Below are 24,656 nucleotides of genomic sequence, written 5' to 3' on the forward strand. Positions count from 1 at the left end.
GAGGCAACATGGCAAGACCCTGTCTGAAAAATATTTTAAAAATTAACCAGGCATGGTGGCAGGTGCCTGCAGTCCCAGTTACTGTAATCCCAGTTCTTTGGGAGGCCGAGGCAGGCGAATCACCTGAGGTCAGGAGTTCGAGACCCGCCTGGCCAACATGGTGGAACCCCGTCTCTACTAAAAATACAAAAATTAGCCGGGTGTGGTTGCACACGCCTGTAATCCCAGCCACTCAGGAGACTGAGGGAGGAGAATCCCTTGAACCCGGGAGGTGGAGATTCAAGGGGGACCTAGCAGGAAATTAGAACACAGGCAAAAACGCCAGTCATGGGAGGCAGAGCCAGGGGTACGAGGCTGACGATGACTTCTGTTTTCACACTGAGACGCCTCACTCCCCTGCCGAGATCACGCCACTGCACGCCAACCTGGGCGACAGAGCAAGACTCCATCTAAAAAAAGAAATTAATTAATTTATTTAATTAAAGTACAACAATTAGCAGGGCACGGTGGCGCACGTCTGTAGTCCCAGCTACTCAGCAGTCTGAGGCAGGAGAATCGCTTGAACCCTGGAGGCGGAGGTTGCCGTGAGCCGAGATCGCACCACTGCACTCCAGCCTGGGTGACAAAGTGAGACTCTGTCTCCAAAAATAAGAATATAAATAAACGGTTTGGGATGTTTTGAGACTCCCACATGCCCTCTCCTGCCTGCATGTGTGCTCAGTGCCCAGGTCTGAAGCTGTAGCTGTGCATGTGCCATTCAGTGACCACCACCGAAGGGGACCTGGGGCATCTCCCCAAGCCCCGGGAGAGCCCTCCAGCCTGCACCGTTCTCATGCCTATCTTTCTTCTCTCCCCAGGATGTTTGATGAGCGAATTTTCACAGGTATGTGGGGACCATCTAGTCCATTCTGAAGTTTCCAGGTTGATTCCCCAACAGAACCCCAGCTGCCACCGCCCTGGACTTGGTCCTCCTGAGCGCCTCCCCTCAGACAGGGAGGGAGGCTGGGCTCTGGCTTCTGTGTCCTGGGACAGAAACGGGTCCCGGGCTCCTAGGTGCTGACAGACTGTCAGGAAAACCCCTACCAGCTTCGAATGCCCTGGACAGATAGTACTAAAGCTGAACACTAACCTGTTTCAGGTTAGTGACCCTGTACCTATACCAGGCTCTCTTTGAAGCTGCCAGCATGTTTTATTTTAATCTGATTCCAACAATCCTATGAAGGTGGCTCCACTCCTATCCTCACGTGCAGACAGAGGAACGGAAGCCCAGCTGGTGAGCACGGGTCCCTGCTGTGTGCCCAGTGGTGTGACTCCAGAGCTCATCCAGTGGCCCGTGGGCCAGCACACCTGTCCCAAGAGGAGGATGCGGGGCAGCAAAAGCATCATGGATCTTGGGGAGCCATGTACCTGGCACCCCAGTTCCGGTCCCGCCTCCCACCAGCTCTGTGACTTTGGGCAAGATCTTATGGTCTTCGGTTTCCACATCTGTGACATGGGGTTGATAATAGCGCCTTCCTGTGGGCTCCTGGCACGATGAAATGAGAACCTGGTCCCGTAATGCAGCCATGGGGAAGCCCTGGCCCTTTTCTAAGGGCTCAGCCCCATAGTATGTTGGAGGGCAGGAGAACCATCTCTGGTTGCTGCCTCCCCTTCCTCCTGCCCCTTGCTCTCCCAAATCTCTGGCCGCCTCTGGCACTAGGGCTGCTGTTCCTCCTTCTGGCGGCAGAGTCTCTCCCCAGGACCCGTTCCTGGCTGTTGGCTGGACATGGCACCCGCAAGGATGGGCAGAGGCCAGGTCCTATCCCCGGGATTCCCCCAGCTTCACACGGAGACCTTTGCCCAGGGGCCCTGCAGCAAGAGGAGGCCAGAGGACCTTCACCCTGACCTCCCTGTCTCTCCCCACAGGGAACAAGTTTACCAAAGACACCACGAAGCTGGAACCAGCCAGCCCACCAGAGGACACCTCTGCAGAGGTCTCTAGGGCCACCGTCCTTGACCTTGCTGGAAATGCTCGGTGAGGCCCCACTCCAGCCCCGGAGGCCCACAGCCAGCCCTGCTCTGGGCTGAGGCTGTGTTACCTGCAAGGGGGGACCCAGGGCAGCTCCCACCACACCACCACCCCTCGAAGGTGCAAAGGGAGGGCAAGGGAAAACAGACTCCACCTACTTCCCTCTGCCTAGAGAATGCTCACCTAGAGAACTCTTCTGCCCCCAACATCTGGCCAGATGTCACCTCTCTCAGAAGCCTCTAAATGCCCACACTAGGCCAGGCGCGGTGGCTCACACCTGTAATCCCAGCACTTTGGTAGGCCAAGGCAGGCGGATCTCTTGAGGCAGGAGTTCAAGACCAGCCTGGGCAACATGGTGAAACCCCATCTCTACTAAAAACACAAAATTAGCCGGGTGAGATTGCATTACTGTACTCCAGCCTGGGTGACAGAGCTAGACTCTGTCTCAAAATAAATACACACCCACGCCAGGCCGGGCTTGGTGGCTCACTCCTATAATGCCAGCGCTCTGGGAGGCCAAGGAGGATGGATCTCTTGATCCCAGGAGTTTGAGACCAGCCTGGGCAACATAGTGAGACCCTTGTCTCTACAAAAAATAAAAAGTAAGCTGGGTGTGGTAGCTGGTACCTGTGGTCCCAGCTACTTGGGAGGCTGAGGTGGGAGGACTGCTTGAGTCTGGGAGGTCAAGGCTTCAGTGAACTATGATCGCACCACTGCACTCCACTCCAGCCTGGGCAACAGAGTAAGACCTTGTTTCAAAAATACAAACATGCAGCTGGGCGTGATGGCTCACGCCTGTAATCCCAGCACTTTGGGAGGCTGAGCCAGGCAGATCACCTGAGGTCAGGAGTTCGAAACCAACCTGGCCAACATGGCGAAACCCTGTCTCTACTAAAAATACAAAAATAATTAGCCGGGTATGGTGGCACATGCCTGTAGTCCCAGCCACTCGGGAGGTTGAGGCAGGAGAATTGCTTGAACCCTGGAAGCAGAGGTTGCAGTGAGCCAAGATTGTGCCACTGCACTGCAGTCTGGGCAACAGAGCAAGACTTCATCTCAAAAAAATAAATAAATACGTGGATGCATATATACATATACATACATACCTACATGCATACACACATACCAACACCAGGTTCAATGCCTGTCCTGAGTGCCCACCAGACCCTGCCCCCAGCACTCAGCTTGGCTACCATCCACCAACACCCCGCAAGCACATTCTGACCTCTTAGGGGCAGGGGTGGGCCGTTTAGCCCAGAATCCTCACGTCATATCAGGGCTCTCCCTGCAGTTCTCTGGGAGGGAGCGAATTAACCAAATCATCCATCCCAGGGTCCCTGCCACCTTCATTCCCCAGCCCCCTCCCCAGATTCTTAACCCTTTCCAGGCCCTGCAGGTCTCAGTCCCCCACAAGCAGTGACACTGTGTCAAGGCCAGGAGCCCCAGAGCTCCCAGATGGTGAGGAAGGGGGATCCCCAGATGGTTCACCCCAGGAGAGTGAGCAGGTGCCTGGCTCGGCCACCCCTGGAGATTGTGGTCCCTGGAGACAGGGCACGGGGAACCTCTCTCCCTGGTGGAGGTGGGGAGCACCATCCTGGAGGGCCAGGGGGTGACGGGGCAGGGATGCCTTCTGCAGTGGTGACTGCGGTGGGCCCCGACTGCCTGGAGGGGCAAGGCTACGGCAGGGTGGCCCTGGACTTGGCTGACAAGTGTCATTTCCTGCTTCCCTTCACAGGTCAGACAAGGGCAGCATGTCTGAAGACTGCGGGCCAGGTGAGAAGGAACAGGGCCCACTGTGTGTATCATGGGCCGGGAGGGCAACCACCAGCCCTACCCGGCAGCCTTGGGGAGGAGCTCAACTCAGCCCATGAGCCTGGAGTGCTAACGAGCCTCCTCTGCCCACCTGCATCCCCCAGGCCTCGCCGCGCCGAGGTGCAAGGCATGCTGGGAGCTTACTGGGGTTGGGGGCATGGAGACCTGGGTGCTGGCATCACCACTGCCTCCTGTTGATGCCCAGACCCAGGCTCCAGGCTCTTGGACCAGCAGCCTCCCCTCTGGGGGGGCCTCCATCACCAGGTCTATAAATTGGAGCCCCTAAGCCTGGCCTGAGGGCGCCCCAACCTCCAGTTCCAGTCTGGGCAGGAGCCAGGGGTCTGACATGACTTGTCTTAGGTAGGGCCTCACTAACAAGTTACAGACAGCAGAATGTTCTGGAAAGACTCACTCTGCCCAGTCAAGTTCATGCCAGACTTCACCGGATCTTTCCTTTCCTCCTTGCAGGAACCTCCGGGGAGCTGGGCGGGCTGAGGCCTATCAAAATTGAGCCAGAGGATCTGGACATCATTCAGGTCACCATCCCAGGTAAGGGACGGGTGTCTGACCACCCCCTGCAGAAATGAGGGCCGGACCGTTAGCCTCCCGAGGGTCAGCCCTGGTGAAGAAGAGGCCTCCAGGCTGCTGTTTCTCTCCTTGGATTCTGAGAGCTACTAGGGTATTGTGAATGCTTTTTCTGGCCACATCTGCCCCCTATGTTGTGAATCAGTGTTCTCAGCTCTGACCTTCCAGAAGGTCCCCTCAAACTTCACCTCCCTGGCTTGGCTCCCCTGGGATTTGTGAGGCTGGAGAGAAGAAAAAGGCGTGGGCGTGAGAGGCTCCGAGTTTGACCCTACCCCCTGCCAAGCCTCATTTTCCACATCTTCAGAGGAGACGGTAGTTTTGGGCCCTGGAGCCTCAGTATGGGGTGACTGTTAGAAGCCAAGACAGTGCCGGGCACAGTGGCTCATGCTTGTAATCCCGGTATTTTGGGTGGCTGACACAAGAGGACTGCTTGAGGCCAGGAGTTCAAGACCAGCCTGGGCGAGACCCCCATCTCTACGAAAAATACAAAAAATTAGCCAGATGTGGTGGTATGTGCCTGTAGGTGTAGTTACTCAGGAGGCTGAGGCAGGAGGATCACTTGAGGCCAAGAGTTGGAGGCTGCAGTGAGCTGTGGTCACACCACTATAGTCCAGCCTGGGCAACACAGTGAGACCCTATCTCAAAAAAAAGAAATGGCCAGGCAAGGTGACTCACACTTGTAATCCCAGCACTTTGGGAGGCCGAGGTGGGCGGATCACCTGAGGTCAGGAGTTAGAGACCAGCCTGGCCAACACGGTGAAATCCCATCTCTACTAAAAATACAAAAATTAGCCAAGTGTGGTGGCTCACACCTGTAGTCCCAGCTACTCGGGAGGCTGAGGCAGGAGAATCACTTGAACCCGGGAGGGGGAGGTTACAGTGAGCTGAGATGGCACCACTGCACTGCAGCCTGCACGACAGAGTGAGACTCCATCTCGAACAAAAAAAAAAAAAAAAGAGAGAGAGAGAAAGAAAAGGACTCTTGTCTGTGGGGAGACTGGGCTGGGTGGTCCCCGAGGGACTGTGACAGGAGTATGACAGGCAGAAGACACCCGTGTCATTTGGAGTTTCGTCTTCAGACCCCTCGCCAACCTCTGAGGAAATGACAGACTCAATGCCTGGGCACCTGCCATCAGAGGATTCTGGTTATGGGATGGAGATGCTGACAGGTAAGAAATGGACCTGGGCTGGTGGTGCTTGGGACTTATCTCTCCAGGGAGCAAAGGGACAGGGGTGGGCCAGGCAGTCCCCAGGCTTTTCTTGGTGTTGAGCGCCTCTAGTAGAGGAAACCCAATATACGCCTGACCCCAGTCCAAGGTTGGGTTCCTTTTGGAAACCTCAAGTAGGCTCTATGTATTTATTTATTTATTTAGAGATGGAGTTTCACTCTTGTTGCCCAGGCTGGAGTGCAGTGGCGCGATCTCGGCTCACCGCAACCTCTGCCTCCCGGGTTCAAGTGATTCTCCTGCCTCAGCCTCCTGAGTAGCTGGGATTATGGGCATGCGCCACCACGCCCGGCTAATTTTGTATTTTTAGTAGAGGCGGGCTTTCGCCATGTTGGTCAGGCTAGTCTTGAACTCCCGATCTCAGGTGATCCACCTGCCTCGGCCTCCCAAAGTGCTGGGATTGCAGGCATGAGCCACCGTGCCCAGCCATAGGCTCCATTTGTAACAAGACCCAGCATCCTTCCCAGGAGCCACCTGTTGGGATTAATTTGTCCGTTTATTCCAACAACTATTTATTGAGCATCTGTTGTGTACCAGGTCCTGTGTAAGGGGCTAGAGACAAAGCAGTGAAGCAAGCAGAAATCCCCACCTCCTGGGGTGCACATCCTCATGTGAAGAGATAGATGGATAGTAAACAAATAAGTAAAATAGGCAGGCTAAGGTGGCTCGTGCCTGTAATCCCAGCACTTTGGGAAGCCAAGGCTAGGGGATTACTTGAGGCGGGAGTTCGCGATCACCCTGGGCAACACAGAGAGACCCATCTCTTATATTTTTTGAGATGGAGCCTCACTCTGTCACCCAGGCTGGAGTGCAGTGGTGCAGTCTCGGCTCACTGCAACCTCCGCCTCCTGGGTTCAAGCAGTTCTCCTGCCTCACCCTGAGTAGTTGGGATTGCAGGCACCTGCCACCACGCCTGGCTAATTTTTTTGTATTTTTAGTAGAGAGGGGGTTTCACCACGATGGCCAGGCAGGTCTCCAACTCCTGACCTCAAATGATCCTCCTGCCTCGGCCTCCCAAAGTGCTGAGATTACAGGCGTGAGCCACCACGCCCTGCCTCAACAAATATTTATTGAGTACCTGCTGTGTAGTAGGTCCTGCGTAAGGGGCTGGGGAGAAAGCAGTGGACCAAACAGGTGTCCCCACCTGATGGGGTACACATCCTCGTGTGGAGAGATAAACAGTAAGCAAATAAGTAAAATAGGCAGGGTGAGGTGGCTCACGCCTGTAATTCCAGCACACTGGGAGGCCAAGGTGAGGGGCCTGCTTGAGGCCAGGAGTTCGAGACCAGCCTGCGCAACATAGCAAGACCCCATCTCTATAAGGTTTTTTTTTTAAATTGACTGACACAGTGGCTCACACCTATAATCTCAATACTTTGGGAGGCCAAGTCAGGAGAATTGCCTCAGCCCAGGAGCTTGAGACCAGCCTGGGCAACATGGTGAAACCTTATCGCTACAAAAAATACACAAATTAGTTGGGCCTGGTAGTGCGTGTCTGTAGTCCTAGCTACTTGGGAGGCTAGGGTGGGAGGATTGATTGAGCCCAGGAGGTTGAGGCTGTGGTGAGCCATGATGGTGCCACTGAGCAAGACCCTGTCTTAAAATAAATAAAGAGGTCAGGCGCATTGGCTCACACCTGTAATTCACCACTTTGGGAGGTTGAGGCGGGCAGATCACTTGAGGTTAGGAGTTCAAAACCAGCCGGGCCAGCATGGTGAAACCCTGTCTCTACTAAAAATACAAAAATTAGTTGGGTGTGGTGGCACGTGCCTGTAGTCCCAGCTACTGAGGAGGCTGAGGCAGGAGAATTACTTGAACCCAGGAGGCAGAGGTTGCAGTGAGCCAAGATTTTGCCATTGCACTCCAGCTGGGGTGACAGAGTGAAACTCTGCCTCAAAATAAATAAATAAATAGATAGATACATAGATAGATACAAATTTAGACAGGCATAGTGGGACCTGTGTATAGTCCCATCTACTCAGGAGGCCGAGGCAAGAGGATCCATTGAGCCCAGGAGTTAGAGCCTGCAGTGGGCTATGATGGTACCACTGCACTCCAGTCTGGGTGCCACAGCAAGACACCATCTCAAAAAAACAAAAATAGGCCGGGCATGAAGACTGAGGACTGCATAATCCCAGCACTTTGGGAGGCCAAGGCGGGCAGATCGCCTGAGGCCAGGAGTTCAAGATCAGCCTGGCCAACCTAGTGAAACCCCATCTCTGCTAAAAAGACCAAAAAAACTAGCTGGGCATGGTGGCAGGCACCTGCAGTTCCAGCTACTTGGGACGCTGAGGCAGGAAAACCTCTTGAACCTTGGTAGGTGGAGTTTGCAGCTGAGATCACACCACTGCAGTATAGCCTGGGCAACAGAGTGAAACTCTCTCTCAAAAACAAACAAACAAAAATGGGCCACAAGGAAGGATGCTTAGGGTGTAACGCTAAGCAAAAGAAGAAAAATTGGTTGTGCTTAGCTTACAACTGTGTTGCCATCGTAATCACTGGGAAAAACAAGGGTACAGCAAAACAGTAGCAGTGTTAGGCAAAATTATTTGTGTTTTTTATTTTCTAAGTCAGTTACGATGCACTTTTAATACTTTGGTAATGAAGGAAAAAAACATCTGATTTGTCCAGCACAAACTGGGCATGACTAGACTTGACAGCAGTCTGTGGCGTAGCTAGCCAGAGTTTGGTTGACGCCAAGCTCAGGCTGAGATGACAGCATGGCGTGGCAGCTAAGGAATTGGCATGGCGCCCAGCTGGGTTTGAAGTGGCGTTAGAAAACCCCGTGGAAGCCTCCAGGCAGCACTCTCAGCCAGAGGCTGAGTGGCACTGCAGGGGCTGGGGGCCTTGGATGAGCACAGCATCATTGCTGTTTGTTTCACGGAGCAGAACACAGGCTCAGCAAGGCTCATCTACCTTCCCAAGGTCACACAGCCTTGAGCTGGAAAACATGTTTCCCATGCAGGGCTCCTTCCTAGGCACCCCAGTCAAACCTGATGAATTAAGAAAATTCTGACTGGGCATGGTAGCTCATGCCTATAATCCCAGCACTTTGGGAGGCCAAGGCGGGTGGATCACCTGAGATCAGGAGTTCGAGACCAGCCTGGCCAACATGGCGAAACTCTGTCTCCACTAAAAATACAAAATTAATTGGGCTTGGTCGTGTGCACCTGTTATCCCAGCTATTTGGGAGACTGAGGCAGGAGATTCACTTGAACCCAGGAGGCAGAGGTTGCAGTGAGCCAAGATCGCACCTTTGCACTCCAGCCTGGGTGACAAGAGCCAAACTGTCTAGAAAAAGAAAATTCTGATAGTGGGTGCCTGTAATCCCAGCTACTTGGGAGGCTGAGGCAGGAGAATCGCTTGAATCTGGGAGGTGGAGGTTGCAGTGAGCTGAGACTGAACCACTACACTCCAGCCTGGGTGACAGAGCAACACTCTGTCTCAAGAAGAACAAAACAACAACAAAAAAGAACATTCTGAGATGTCCAGGACCACCATGGATTAAAGGATTTTGCATGTGTGTGCTTTTTCTGTTTGCACATGTATGATATGAAACAGTTAAATGTTATAGAACTATGTAACACATTGAGCAGGTGCAGTGGCTCATGTCTATAATCCTAGCACTTTGGGAGGCCGAGGTGGGAGGATTGTTTGAGCCCAGGAGTTTGAGACCAGCTTGGGCAACATGGCGAAACCCTGTCTCTACAAAAAATTTTAAAAAGTAGCCAGCCGTGGTGGTGCATACCTCTACTCGCAGCTACTGAGGAGACTGAGGCAGGTGGATTGCTTGATCCCAGGAGTTTACAACCAGCCTGGGCAGCGTGGCAAGACCCCATCTCTACAAAAAATAAAACAATTAGCTGGATGTGGTGGTACCTACCTGTAGTCCCAGCTACTCGGGAGGCTGAGGCGGGAGGATTGCTTGAGCCCAAGAGGTTGAGGCTATAGTGAGCTGTGATGGCACCACTGCACTCCAGCCTGGGCAATAGAGCAAGACCCCATCTCTTAAAACAAAAAACCATGTAACACATAAAGGAAAAAGCTCTAATCGCACCCTCCTCAGGCAACCACTAGTATTCCTAGTATCTACTCTTTGTATGTTTTTATCTATGTGCTAACTCGTGTGATGACTATTTTAAAACAAATTGTCCCGTGTTCTCACTTGGATGGTTTGTTTTGTTTTGTTTTGTTTTGTTTTTTTGAGACGGAGTCTCACTCTGTTGCCCAGGCTGGAGTGCAGTGTCATGACCTCTGCCTCCCAGGTTCAGATGATTCTCCTGCCTCAGCCTCCTGAGTAGCTGGGATTACAGGCATGCACCACCATGCCCAGCCAATTTTTGTATTTTTAGTAGAAACAGGGTTTCCCCATGTTGGCCAAGCTGGTCTCAAACTCCTGGCCTCAAGTGATCCACACACCTCGGCCTCCCAAAGTGCTGGGATTACAGGCGTGAGCCACTGCACGCGGCCGAGGACTTTGTCTTGTTCCTACGTGTCCTCCGTGTCTAGAACAGACTAGCTTGGGAGATGCACACAAAATGATCTCAGCCTGCTTTCGTGTGAAGGCCAGGGTGGGCACCTGTATGGAATCGGGGTCTCTGATCTCATTGGAGTGGGTGCCATGCTTCAAAGTTGGGGCCCCCTGGCCTGCCATTCCCAGCTCTCTGGTCTGACATCGGCAGTGCGTGGCTTAGGAGATGATGAACGTGGCTTCCCGGCATCCTCTGTTCTCTTTTAGACAAAGGCCTGAGCGAGGACCCACGGCCTGAGGAGAGGCCTGTAGAGGGTGAGGCCCTGTCTACCCCCACATTTCACTCCCGCCCCCACCCCATCTCTCCTCCCCTGCCGTCCACCTCCCTTTGGCCTCTCGGTCTCTTCCTTCTCTCCACCCCATCTTTCTCCAGCACCCTGGTTTTGGAGTGGGAGTCCTGTGGGCTGCCTGAGGTGGGAGGAGATTTAATTAAGGACCTGTCTTCTAGAACCAGGAGGTACCTGGTCAAAGGTGCAAGCAGTTCCCACTGCTAAGGGAAATTGCAAGCCTTTGTTTTTATTACACACCCTGCTGCTTTCCGCAAAAGTTTTAAGGCTGGGAACTGAGCCTCCTCTATCTGGACAAGTAGAATAGAGGCCTGAAAGCACAAAATTGGCTTTGTGTCCAGCAGACACGCCCATTCTCAGGAACGTGAGAATTCTCTCCCTGCTGAGAATGGAAGTAGGACAGAGAGAAAGGGAGGCCAACGTGAGGGTGGGTCTGTTTCACCTCTGGAGTATCCTGGAATGGAATGAGTGAGTGTCAGAGGAGAGGTTTGTCACTTCCCCAAACCCAGCCTGGCAAGAGGAACCAGGAAGTCTTAACACAGTTCCACTGCCACCTGGTGGCAGCGTGCTCAATTTGCAGGCTTAGTGTGTACCCACTAGTTCTCAGTCACATACTATACTCAGTCACATACCTAGAAAGACCCATCGTCACTCCTAGTCCACAGAACCTTCCAAATCTTCGTTCAACCTGGCAGTTCCCTAGATTTGATTTCACAAACAAGAATGTGAGCCCAGGAATTGTGAACCTGTCTGCGTGTGCCATTTCTGAGGAAATAAGTTACCCACTGCCACCGCCCCAGCCTTCCCCCATTCCAAGATCCCACCACAGGGCCAATCTTGGTACCAGCAGAGCAGAAACATCAGCCGAGAAGCTGCCACCAAAGAGCCTCAACAGACTGCCTTTTGCCTTCCAGACAGCCACGGTGATGTGATCCGGCCCCTGCGGAAGCAGGTGGAGCTGCTCTTCAACACACGATATGGTGAGCAAGAAGTGGGACAGGGTTGGGGACATCCCAGCCCACCTCCAGCTGCCCTGTTTGCAGAAGGGCTTTGGACCTATCCCCTTGGCCGTTCCCATCCCAGCTACTCTCTGGGCAGGGACAAGGGAGGGAGGGAAGAGAGGAGCTGGGACCCACCTTAAAAAAAAAAAGAATAAGATAAGATAACATCAGTGGTGTGCCCGGAATGAGGCTAGGTGCTTCCCCATGTTCTGTTTTTTTTTTTTTTTTTTTTTTTTTTTTTTTTTTTTTTTTTGAGATGGAGTCTCACTCTGTCGCCCAGGCACAATGTCAGCTCACTGCAACCTCCACCTCCCAGGTTCAAGCGATTCTCCTGCCTTACCCTCCCGAGTAGCTGGAATTACAGGTGCCTGCCACCACGCCTGGCTAATTTTTGGGTTTTTTTGGTTGTTTTTTTTTTTTTTTTTTGAGATGGAGTCTCGCTCTGTCACCCAGGCTGGAGTGCAGTGGCCGGATCTCAGCTCACTGCAAGCTCCGCCTCCCGGGTTCATGCCATTCTCCTGCTTCAGCCTCCCGAGTAGCTGGGACTACAGGCGCCCGCCACCTCACCCAGCTAGTTTTTTTGTATTTTTTAGTAGAGACGGGGTTTCACCATGTTAGCCAGGATGGTCTTGATCTCCTGACTTCGTGATCCATCCATCTCGGCCTCACAAAGTGCTGGGATTACAGGCTTGAGCCACTGCGCCCGGCCAATTTTTGTATTTTTAATAGAGACAAGGTCACCATGCTGGCCAGGCTGGTCTCAAACTCCTGACCTCAGGTGATCCACCCGCCTTGGCCTCCCAAAATGCTGGGATTACAGGCGTGAGCCACCGTGCCCAGCCCCCCGTGTTCTTGTATCCCATCTCACAAAATCCCCATGTCCTAAGTCCCACTTTACACATGAGGAGAACTGAGGCCTGGTAAAGCAGTGTGACTCGTCCAAGGCCCCACACTACTCAGTGGCAGAGATCGGGCTCGTTCCAAGGCATGGGTGTTGGGCCACGCCAGCATGTGGGGTTGCTTATGGTGGCAGAAGGGACACTTGGAGGGCCTTACTGGAAGGATGAGGCCCGGTGGACTTGGGGGAAGCGATGCCGAATCTCAGCAGCCATTAGTGGTAGCTTCCGTGCTGCCTGGGCATGAGGGCGCGGACCCAGTGTGGGCTTTGGGGTATCCCTGGGTTGAGGTCTTGTCCCCTGGCTCTGCTATTTGGTGACTCTGTGACCTCAGACAAGTCACGTCGTCTCTGAGCAGGTTCCTTTCCTGCAGGCTGGGGGGCCATTCTTTCTACCTGCCAGGAAGGCTAGCAGACCTTTAAAAGGGCTCTTGCAGCTTTGGCCCCAACACAGGCACGGGACACGGGTGGAGGTTCCTGGCCCCGTGGCACTGGGTGGCCCTACAGCAGCCATGTCTCCGCAGCCAAGGCCATTGGCATCTCGGAGCCCGTCAAGGTGCCGTACTCGAAGTTTCTGATGCACCCGGAGGAGCTCTTCGTGGTGGGACTCCCTGAAGGCATCTCCCTCCGCAGGCCCAACTGCTTCGGGATCGCCAAGCTCCGGAAGATTCTGGAGGCCAGCAACAGCATCCAGTTTGTCATCAAGAGGTAAGGCCCGACCAGGTCCATGGGAGACAGCACCAGGCCTGCTCAGCACCCGGGGGCAGGAGCAGCACCAAACTGCCATCGAGCGATTCTCGTGCCTCAGCCACCCGAATAGCTGGGACCACAGGTGTGTGCCACGCACGGCTAATTTTTTGATTTTTTTCTGTTTGTTTGTTTTTAGAGATAGGGTCTGGCCACATTGCCCAGACTGTTCTCAAACTTCTGGACTCAAGCCATCTCCTGCCTCGGCCTCCCAAAGTGATTGTAGGCGTGAGCCACTGCACCTCGCTGCTATTTCTTTCTTTTTTTTTTTTTTTTTTTTGACAGAGTCTCATTCTCACTCTGTCTCCCAGGCTGGAGCGCAGTGGTGCGAACTTGGCTCACTGCAACCTCCGTTTCCTGGTTCAAGTAATTCTCCTGCCTCAGCCCCCTGAGTAACTGAGACTACAGGTGCGTGTCACCATGCCCAGCTAATTTTTGTATTTTTAGCAGAGACAGAGTTTCATCATGTTGACCAGGCTGGTCTTGAACTACTGACCTCAAATGACCCAGCCACCTCAGCCTCCCAAAGTGCTGCGATTATAGGCATGAGCCACCGCACCAGGCCTTTCTTTTCTCTCTCTCTCTCTTTTTTTTTGGCAGCAGGGTATTAGATAGGGTTTGGCTGCAGTTGGCAGACATGAGGCTCCCCAGGCCTGCCAGACCCAAAGCCACCGAGCTGACCCCTTTCGCAGTCTCAGGAGAGCAGTGTTCAGTTTGTCCAGATGCAGAATGGGAACGTCCCATCAGCTCATGGGTTCTCCAGGCTGGCGTGTTGGTGTCCTGGGCCAGGAGCTGGAGGCAATGCCCCATCGTCTTAGGATGGGAAAGTCCAGCAGTGGCTTCTCCAGGCTCTTTCTGTTTCTTTGAGCGTGTTGTGTTTTTGCCAGTGAGGGCCTGGGGCAGCACCCGTGGATATACCCTGTGTGCCCGTGGATACACCCTGTGTGGGATGGAGAGAAGGAAGAGACCGAGAGGCCAAGGGGAGGTGGATGGCAGGGGAGGAGAGATGGGGTGGGGGCGGGAGTGAAATGTGGGGGTAGACAGGGCCTCACCCTCTACGGGCCTCTCCTCAGGCCGGGGGATTTCAGGAACAGTGGCTCATGCCTATAATCCCAGCACTTTGGGAAGCTGAGGTATGAGGATTGCTTGAGCCCGGGAGTTCAAGACCAGCCTGGGCAACATAGCAAGATTGTGTCACTACAAATTTTTTGTTTTTAAACTCTGGTGTGGCAGCACATGCCTGTAGTCTCAGCTACTCAGGAGGCCGAAGCAGAAGGATCACTTGAGGCCAGGAGTTCCAAACTAGCATGGGCAACATAACGAAACCCCATCTCTACAAAAAAAAATTTAAATTAGCTGGGCATGGTGGTGCACACCTGTAATCTCAGCTACTCAGGAGGCTGAGGTAGGAGGATCACTTAAGCCCAGGAGGGGTTTGGAGGCTCCCGTGAGCTATGATTGCACCACTGTACTCCAGCCTGGGTAACAGAGTAAGACGTCTCCTCAAAAAAAAAAAAAAAAAACAGGGAATGGGAGGATCATATTTCTATTATGTGTTTGTTACTTCTGTGTTACTGTAATAGCATACATTTAGGCTTGGTTTACAGCTAGGCATGATGGCTCGTGCCTGTAATCCCAGCACTTTGGGAGGCTAAGGTAGGCAGATCACTTGAGGTCAGGAGTTCGAAACCAGTCTGGCCAACATGGCGAGATCCCATCTCTGCTAAAAATACACAGATCAGCCAGGTGTGGTGGCTCACGCCTGTAATCCCAGCTGTAATCTCCCTGTCATCAGCAGAGGCATGAGAATCACTTGAACCCGCGAGGCGGAGGTTGCACTGAGCTGAGATCACGCCACTACATTCCAGCCTTGGCGACACATCGAGACTCTGTCTCAAAAAAAAAAAAAATTAGGATTGGTTTGCTTGAAAAACGGCAAGAAAGAAGAGACTCTTAAGGGTTTGTTCCTCCTGGGAAATAGATGGTTCTCAGACTGGGAGACTCACAGCATCATTTTTGCATACAGTGGCGAGGAGACCCGCTGGGACAGGGAGCTCTTCTCCAGGGCCTGCTCTATGCCAGGAGGGAGGCTGCTGCTCCACGACACACAAAGACCAGATAGCAAAAAGCTACGCAACAGGGCTGGAGAGCAAGAGTCGTGATTCATGCAGTAGAATCAAAGGCTTCAGCAGGCCAGGGTGAAATGCAGCCACATGCCTGGTGTGTCTGGGCATATTAAAAGGAAGATTGAGGCCACGCCCAGTGGCTCACACCTGTTATTTCAGCACTTTGGGAGACTGAGGTGGGCAGATCACTTGAGATCAGGACTACTGAAAATACAAAAATTAAGGCTGGGATCGGTGGCTCATACCTGTAATCCCAGCACTTTGAAAGACTGAGGTGGGTGGGTCACCCAAGGTTGGGAGATCGAGACCAGCCTGACCAATATGGAGAAACCCCGTCTCTACTAAAAAATACAAAATTAGCCGGGCATGGTGGCGGGTGCCTATAATCCCAGCTACTTGGGAGGCTGAGGCAGGAGAATTGCTTGAACCCAGGAGGTAGAAGTTGCAGTGAGCCAAGATCGCGCCATTGCACTCCAGCCTGGGCAACAAGAGCAAACTCTGTCTCAAAAAAAAAGAAAAGAAGGCCGGGCGCGGTGGCTCAAGCCTGTAATCCCAGCACTTTGGGAGGCCGAGGCGGGTGGATCACGAGGTCAGGAGATCAAGACCATCCTGGCTAACATGGTGAAACCCCGTCTCTACTAAAAATACAAAAAACTAGCCGGTCGTGGTGGCGGGCGCCTGTAGTCCCAGCTACTCGGAGGCTGAGGCAGGAGAATGGCGTGAACCCGGGAGGTGGAACTTGCAGTGAGCCGAGATCACGCCACTGCACCCCAGCCTGGGCGACACAGCGAGACTCCGTCTCAAAAAAAAAAAAGAAAAGAAAAGAAAAGAAAAATTAGCCAGGCATGGTGGCATGCACCTGTAATCCCAGCTATTCGAGAGGCGAAGAAAGGAGAATCACTCGAACCTGAGAGGCGGAGGTTGCAGTAAGCCAAGATCACACCCCTGCATTTCAGCCGGGGGGACAGAGTAACACTCTTGTCTCAAAAATAAAATAAAATAAAAAGGGAAGATCGCATTTCAGGTGGTTTAAGGATAAACTCGTGATAGACATATAGCCCATCAGATGTGTGAAAACATAGGGAAATAAAGATTCACAAGAGAATATGTGTAATTATAGTACAGTAATTGGCTCTACTATATACATGTATAGTACTGTACTAGTTGAAGGAGAGCTTCCTTCAACAAATTCCCAGCCTGGGCAACATGGTTAAACCCCATCTCTAGGAAAAAAAAAAAAAACATAGCCAGGCTTGATGGTGCACACCTGTAGTCCCAGCTACTCGGGAGGCTGAGGTGGGAGGATCGCTTGAGCCAGGAGGTCGAGGCTGCAGTGAGCCTTGATCGCACCACTGCACTCCAGTCTGGGTGGCAGAGTAAGACCCTGTCTCAAAAAAAAAAGTTTTTAAATTTTTTAAAAGCTACATTTTGTCCAGGCGTGATGGCTCACGCCTGTAATCCCAGCACCTTAAGAGGCCCAGACAGGAGGATCGCTTGAGCCCAGGAATTTGAGAGCAGCCTGGGCAATGTATCAAGACCCCATCTCTACAAAAAATTTTAAAAATTCTCACACCTGTAATCCCAGCACTTTGGGAGAACAAAACAGGAGGGTCACTTGAGGCTAGGAGTTCGAGACCAGTCTGGTCAACATAGCAACCCCATCTCTATTTTATTTTTAAAATTAAAAAATTAGGTGCAGTGGTATGTGCCTATAGTCCCAGATACTTGGGAGACTGAGGCAGAAGGCGGAAGAATCGCTTAAGCACAGAAGGTCCAGACTGCAGTGAGCTCTGATGGCATCAGTTCACTCCAGCCTAGGTGACAGAGCAAGACCTCGTCCCTTTAAAAATACAAAGAGAGGCCGGGCATGGAGGCTCGCCCCTGTAAACCCAGCACTTTTGGGAGGCTGAGGCAGATGGATCACTTGAGGTCGAGAGTTCGAAACCAGCCTGGCCAGCATGGTGAAACCCCATCTCTACTAAAAGTACCAAAAATTAGCTGGGCTTGGTGATGCACACCTGTAGTCCCAGCTCCTCAGGAGGCTGAGGCTCGAGAATCTCTTGAACCTGGGAGGTGGAAGTTGCAGTGAGCTCAGATTGCATCACTCCAGCCTGGGTGACGGAGTGAGACTCCTTCTCAAATAAATAAATATATAAAGAAATAAAACGCAAGAGACAAACAAACTAAAAAACCATCCTGGGCACCTGCCAGGTCCTGGGCTTGCAGCCCAGTGGTAAATGCCACCAAGTCCTGCCCTGGAGTTGCCAATGTCATCCAGACAAAAATCAAAATATCATGTCAGGTAAAGATAACTGCTGTGACAGCATATAACTCAGAGTGAGGAGGAGAGAGGGACAGGAGGAACCTGGATAAGGAGGTGACATTGGAGCGGCGACCCAATGGAGTGAGAGGGACAGCCACTGTGCATAGTGTGGGGACAGGCCAGGCGCAGTGGCTCACAGCTGTAATCCCAGCACTTTGGGAGGCCAAGGCAGGCAGATCACGAGGTCAGGAGTTCAAGACCAGCCTGGCCAACATGGTGAAACCCAGCCTCTACTAAAAATACAAAAATTAGCTGGGCGTGGTGGCGTGCACCTGTAGTTCCAGCTACTCAGGAGGCTGAGGCAGGAGAATCGCTTGAACCCAGAAGGCAGAGGTTGCAGTGAGCCGAAATCACGCCATTGCACTACAGCCTTAGTGACAGAGGGAGACTCTGTCTCAAAAAAATTAAAAAGACTATGGGGACAGAGAAAAAGTCATGCAAAGTCCCTGAGGCAAGAACATGCTTGTGTGTTTGAAGGCTCACAAGGTGCCCTTGTAGCTGGTACAGGGTGAGTGAGGGAAGGATGATGAGATTGAGGCCCAGGAGGTTGCAGGGGACCAGGCGTGGTGGCCCACGCCTATAATCCTAGCTCTTTGGGAGGCTGAGGCGGGAGGATTGCTTGAGCTCAGGAGTTTGAGACCAGCCTAGGCAACATAGTGAGACCCTATCTCTATAAAAAAGAAAAATAGGCCAGGAGCAGTGGCTCATGCCTGTAATCCCAGCACTTTGGGAGGCCAAGGAGGGTGGATCACCTGAGGTCAGAAGTTCGAGACCAGCCTGGCCAACATGGTGAAACCCTGTCTCTAAAAATACAAAAATTAGCCAGGCATGGTGGTGGGCGCCTATAATCCCAGCTACTCGGAAGACTGAGGCAGGAGAATTGCTTGAACCCGGGAGACAGAGGTTGCAGTGAGCTGAGATCGCACCACTGCACTCTAGCCTGGGCGACAAGAGCAAAACTCTGTCTCAAAAAAACAAAAACACAACAAAACAAAAAAATATCAAAGAATAAAAATAAAAAGGTAGCAGGGGCCAGATCACATGGGTTTTGGGCCAGCTTAAAGAGTTTGAATTTTATTTTATTTTTAAAAAATTCTTAGAGACAGGGTCTCATTCTGGTTTCTTTTTGCTTTCTACGCCCACTCCCTCAAACCATAAACCAGTGGCACCCAGGCAGCTTGAGGTTAGCTGCCAATTCAATAGCAAGTCCTCAAGAATGACATTTTTTATGGTTTTGTGCAGAAGACAGCTTGTACTCATGATCATTGGTTTTTTGGGTTTTGTGGGTTTTTTTTTTTTGTTTTTTTTTTTCGATTTTTTGAGACAGAGTCTCACTCACTCTGTTGCCCAGGCTGGAGTGCAGTGGCGTGATCTCGGCTCACTGCAACCTCCCCCTCCTGGCTTCAAGCGATTCCCCTGCCTCAGCCTCCTGAGTAGCTGGGATAACAGGCGCATGTCACTACACCTGGCTAAATTTTGTATTTTTAGTCGAGACGGGATTTCACCATGTTGGCCAGGCTGGTCTCAAACTCCTGACCTCAAGTGATCCGTCCACCTTGGCCTCCCAAAGTGCTGGGATTAGAGGCGTGAGCCACCACTGCTGGCCTTTTGTGGGTTTTTTTGAGAAAGAGTCTTGCTCTGTCATCCAGGCTGGAGTACAGTGGTGCTATCTCGGCTCACTGTAGCCTCCACCTTCCAGGTTTAAGTGATTCTCCTGCCTCAGCCTCCTGAGTAGCTGGAATTACAGGCGTGAGCCACCATGCCTGGCCATGAGCATTTGTTTTAAGAGATAGGTCTTTCTGTAGCCCAGGCTGGAGTGTACTGGCACAGTCATAACTCACTGCAGCCTTAAACTCCTGGGCTCAAGCAATCCTGCCTCAGCCTCCTGAGTAACTGGGACGTCAGGGGCACGCCACCACACCTGGCTAATTTTTGCATTTTTTGTAGAGAAGGAGTCTCGCTATGTTGCCCAAGCTGGTCTCAAACTCCTGGGCTCAAAGCAATCCACCTGCCTCAGCCTGCCAAAGTGCTGGGATCACAGGTTGAGCCACCGCACCCAGCCATGAGCAGTTTTTAAAGTCACGATGGCTTTCTCCACCTGTCATTTGGAAAGGGAGGCAGGTTAGCACAGTGGCCGACGGGAGAGGCCGTCTGGTGGGTTTGAGGCCACCTCCTCCTGTTACTCTCCGTGGCCTTGGCAGCCGGCTGTGCTATTTAAGCGGAAGCACTGTCGCTGCTCGGGCCTGGACTCAGGCTCTGCCCAGCTTCGGCCTCTCTGAGGTTACTGTTGGGAAGTCGCTTCCCCTTTCGGAACCTGAGTTCTCCCATAAACAGGAGGGGCCTAAATGCAGTCCGAAGCCTTTTCTAGCTCCCGAGACTGTGGTTCAAGGCAGGGCTATGCTTCCCGCTCCCAGCCCTGGCCCCGTGACCTCAGCTCTGTGCCTGGCACTGTACAGAAGCCTAAGAGATGCCCACCGCCAGAGCGGGCACCAAATCCTCATCTACTGGGGACCCAGGGAGTGCCTTCCCTGAGAGTTTGGCCTTTGGGCTTACTCCCAGGAAGAGACTCCTGGGTGTTGCTGCTTGATTACCCCTGTGACAGAGAGCTCATTACCTCTCCAAGTCCATTACCTCTCCAGAGAGCTCATTACCTCTCCACTCCGTGGCCCACCCTGCCATCCCCCAACAACCCCCCTCTGGCCAGCATGATTTTCTCAGTGTCCTCTACCCACCACGAACCCCAGCCCCCCAACAGGCTTGCTCTAACAGGACAAGTTGTGCTGAAGATGGGGCCTTTAGAAGCGGTGCTGTATGATAAAGAAGGTTGACTCATGTCCGGGCAGGGCTTTCTGGAGTCTGTGGAGCTAAAGACAATAGTAGAATACAAAGCTGGGCTTGGTCACTGGCGCTCCCGACTGCAGTGACACAGCAGGTCTCAGACGTGAGCCGTAGATCTCAGACCTTTCCAGCTCGGAGTTCTTGCTATGTAGTGGGCCGCAACTGTTTCTACACTTTATTTGTTTATTTAGAGACAGAGTCTTGCTCTGTCACCCAGGTTGGAGTGCAGTGGCGCTGTCTCAGCTCACTGCAACCTCCACCTCCCGGGTTCAAGCGATTCCCTTCCCTCAGCCTCCCGAGTAGCTGGGATTATAGGCACCTGCCACCACACCCAGCTGATTTTTGTATTTTCAGTAAAGACAGGTTTCACCACGTTGGCCAGGCTGGTCTCAGACTCCTGACCTCAAGTGATCTACCCTCTTCAGCCTCCCAAAGTGCTAGGCTTACAGGCATGAGCTACTGCACCAGACCTTGTTTCTACACTTTAAACCAGATCCATGGGAGGCCCCCTGAGGCCGCCTGCTCCAATCCCCGGCAGCGACAATTGTTCAGTGTCCGGGGAGCAGGAGTGAGATATCAGATGGACCTGTTCAGGACTGGGTGGGTCTCACTCCCGGCTGGATCCTTCAAGCCCAGCGCAGCCCCCCAGATTCCACACGTGGGGTGACAGGGACTCCAGGCCTGAACTGTGCAGAGCCAGGAGGGTCCATTACAGGGATATGCAGACCGAGGCCCAGAGGGGAGGGCTGGGCAGTCCCAGAGACGCTTGGAGGGACCTCTGTGATAGCCCCGCTTGTGTTTTCTAGGCCCGAGCTGCTCACTGAGGGAGTCAAAGAGCCCATCGTGGAGAGTCAAGGTACCCAGCGTGGGGTCGTGGGCTGTGGTGTGGGTGGGCAAGGGAGGGCCCCAGGGGCCTCTGCCACCAGCCCCTCCTCCTGCTGCCTCTGTCCTGCTCCCATCCTGGCCCTGGCATTCTCCCCACACCCCCGCACTGGGTTTCCCCTAACGATGCCATCTTGGGTCCCAGGAACTGCCTCCTCACTTGGCTTCTCTCCCCCTGCCCTGCCCCCAGAGAGGGATTCCGGGGACCCTCTGGTGGACGAGAACCTGAAGAGACAGGGCTTTCAAGGTAAGGTTGAGCTCGGGGAGGTCTGTTGTCCCGGCACCATGACCTTGATCTGGTTTGGGTTTGGAGGGCCAGGCTGGAAGTGGGGAAGAGCTGGCCCCCAATCTCAGGGCCTAAGGAACCAGGCAAGCCAGGTTGGCAGCCCAGGCCCGGCCGTACCGTGCCAGCTCTGTGTTAGAGACTCCAGGGGAGAGGGGGTGCCTACAGGTGGACGGTGGGGGGTGGGAGGGTACAGGGCCCAGGAGCCTGCGTGCCCCCCCAGCCCCGCCCCGGGAGGTAGCTGACACCCCCACTCCTGATTCAGCAATCAGCTGTGGTCTTTGAAATCACAATAGGAGCCAGGTGCAGCACCTCACGCCTGTAATCCCAGCACTTGGGGAGGTCAAGGTGGGAGGATCACTTGAGGCCAGGAGTTTGAGACCAGCCTGGGCAACACAGAACCCATCTCTATGTCTATTTCTAAGAAGAGAAATCAGAGACCGAGTGCAGTGGCTCATGCCTGTATTCCCAGCACTTTGGGAGGCTGAGGCGGGTGGATCACTTGAGGCTAGGAGTTCAAGCCCAGACTGGCCAACATGGCGAAACCCCGTGTCTACCAAAAAAATACAAGAATTAGGCGAGGCGGCATGTACCTGTGATCCCAGCTACTCAGGAGGCTGAGGCCAGAGAATCTCTTGAACCTGGGAGGTGGAGGTTGTAGTGAGCAGAGATCGCACCACTGCACTCCAGCCGGGGTGACAGAGCAAGACCCTGCCTCAAAAAAGAGAAAGAGAGAGAGAGAGGGTGGTCTGGGATCCCTCCAGCACATGCCGGCACTTGTTTGTTTGTTTATTTGTTGTTATGGAGTTTTACTCTTGCTGTACAGGCTGGCGTGCAATGGTACGATCTCAGCCACTGCAACCTTCGCCTCCTGGGTTTAAGCGATTTTTCTGCCTCAGACTCCTGAGTAGCTGGGATTATAGGCGCACACCACCACACCAGGCTGATTTTTGTATTTTTTTTAGTAGAGACGGGATTTCACCATGTTGGCCAGGCTGGTCTCAAACTCCTGACCTCAGATGACCTACCCACCTCAGCCTCCCAAAGTGTTGGGATTACAGGTGTGAGCCACTGCACTCAGCTTTTTTTTTTTTTTTTTTTTTTTTGAGACAGAGTATTGCTCTGTCACCCCGGCTGGAGTGCAGTGGTGTGATCTCTGCTCACTACAACCTCCACCTCCCAGGTTCAAGGGATTCTCTTGCCTCAGCCTCCTGAGTAGCTGGGATTACAGGTACGCACAACCATGCCCGGCTAATTTTTGTAGTTTTAGTAGAGATGGGGTTTCACCTTGTTGGCCAGGCTGGTCTCCGACTCCTGTACTCAGGTGATCTTCCCACCTCGGCCTCCCAAAGTGTTGGCATTACAAGCATGAGCCGCCGTGCCCGGCCACACTTGGGGGTTTTTAATGAACACTCTCTGGGTGAGGGTGGCTTGGTGGTTCATGCCTGTAATCCCAGCACTTTTGGAGGCTGAGGCAGGCGGATCACTTGAGCTCAGGGGTTTGAGGCCAGCCTGGGCAACATGGCGAAACCCCATCTCTACCAAAAACACAAAAAAGAAATTAGCCAGGTGCAGAGACACACGCCTGTGGTCCCAGTTACTCAGGAGGCTGAGACAGGAGAATCGCTAGAGCCTGGGAGGTGGAGGTTGCATTGCCAGGCCCGTCCCCTGTGTCTGTGGGCACTGCCCGTCCTCCACCATCTGCTAGATCAGCTGGGCTTCCGTTCCCTCCCTTGTCTCCAGCCCCCCAGTGACTTCATGAAGCCCCCGCCCCCTGCTCGCCAGCCCGGGGCACAGGACTCCGCACTCCATGGTGCCCCTCCCCTCCGGGGCTTATTTATTGGTTTGGTGGTTTTCAAATGTCAACAATTAACTTAATTTCCAACTCATCACTGTTGTGGCAACAGTGCATGTCCTTCTGGAAAACACACATCTCCATCAAGACGTTGGTGCTGAAGGACCTGAGGGGCCCACTCCAAAGATCTGTTAATTGCCGGAGAAGGAGTTCCCCATAATTAGAAAATCATCTTCCTTAAAAGTCACCAAGTGCCTTTTCACTGAACAGCCCAAACCCATAATCGTTTTGCGCTTTGCAGAAAATTACGACGCGAGGCTGTCACGGATCGACATCGCCAACACGCTAAGGGAGCAGGTCCAGGACCTTTTCAATAAGAAATACGGTAAGCAGCGCAGAACCCCCGGGGAGGGACACGCAGCTGCTGTGGGCAGAGAAGTGGGAGGCTTCCCAGTTCCAGCTGAGGGCATTTCTGGGGAAACAGTTCACCCCTTTACACGTATTTCTTGAGCATTTACTACATGCCAGGCACTGTCTCAGGCACTGGGGATATTGCGGTGAATAAAACAGACACAGTCCCTGTACTCATGAGCCTTGCAGACCAGTGAGGTGAGACACACTTTCAACTACTACACACAGAATTTAATAGACAGGGGCCTGGCTCGGTGGCTCATGCCTGTAATCTCAGCACTTTTGGAGGCTGAGGCAGTTGGATCACTTGAGCTCAGGAGTTCGAGGCCAGCCTGGGCAACATGGCGAAACCCCGTCTCTACCAAAAATACAAAAAAGAAATTAGCCAGGTGCAGTGGTGCACACCTGCGGTCCCAGCTACTCAGGAGGCTGAGGCAGGAGAATCGCTTGAGCCTGGGAGGCGGAGGTTGTAGTGAGCTGAGATCGTGCCATTGTACTCCAGCCTGGGCAACAAAAGCGAAACTCTGTCTCAAAAAAAAAATAAAAGCGGGGGAGCATACAACATGGGAGCATATTGGTGTGGCTTTTTCTTTTTTTTCTTTTTTTTTTTTTTTTTTTTTGAGACAGGGTCTCACTCTGTCACCCATGCTGGAGTGCAGTGGCGTGATCATGGTTTATTGCAGCCTCAAACGCCTGGGTTCAAGCAATCCTTCTGCCTCAGCCTCCCAAGTGGCTGGAACTACAGGCAGGCACTACCATACCTAGCTATTTTTTAGAAATTTTTAGTAGAGACAGGGTCTTGCTGTGTTGCCCAGGCTGATCTCGAACTCTTAGACTTAAGTGATCCTCCTCCTTGGCCTCCCAAAATGCTGGAATTACGGGCATGAGCCACCATGCGGCCTTTTT

General features: G+C 52.9%; 1 protein-coding gene across 22 annotated transcripts in view; it reads left to right on the top strand.

The window, feature by feature from the left end:
• The window catches only part of GTF2IRD1 (GTF2I repeat domain containing 1), a 138,807-nt gene that overhangs the window by 71,356 nt on the left and 42,795 nt on the right, over positions 1–24,656 (top strand). For 7 of the 22 annotated variants that reach the window (XM_074034776.1, XM_065541818.2, XM_045389727.3 and 4 more), the window contains exons 10-20: positions 858–883; positions 1,906–2,014; positions 3,744–3,781; positions 4,289–4,369; positions 5,485–5,574; positions 10,370–10,417; positions 11,364–11,429; positions 12,870–13,053; positions 21,186–21,235; positions 21,452–21,508; positions 23,641–23,724. In XM_074034776.1, coding sequence (XP_073890877.1) covers positions 858–883; positions 1,906–2,014; positions 3,744–3,781; positions 4,289–4,369; positions 5,485–5,574; positions 10,370–10,417; positions 11,364–11,429; positions 12,870–13,053; positions 21,186–21,235; positions 21,452–21,508; positions 23,641–23,724 — 833 coding nt within the window. Of the gene's footprint in view, positions 1–857; positions 884–1,905; positions 2,015–3,743; positions 3,782–4,288; positions 4,370–5,484; positions 5,575–10,369; positions 10,418–11,363; positions 11,430–12,869; positions 13,054–21,185; positions 21,236–21,406; positions 21,509–23,640; positions 23,725–24,656 lie in introns of all 22 variants that reach the window. The other 15 variants (XM_065541817.2, XM_045389726.3, XM_074034785.1 and 12 more) reach the window with 5 other exon arrangements.

This window comes from Macaca fascicularis, chromosome 3 (genome assembly GCF_037993035.2).
Source record: "Macaca fascicularis isolate 582-1 chromosome 3, T2T-MFA8v1.1".
In the NCBI taxonomy this organism is placed as follows: Eukaryota; Metazoa; Chordata; class Mammalia; order Primates; family Cercopithecidae; genus Macaca; species Macaca fascicularis.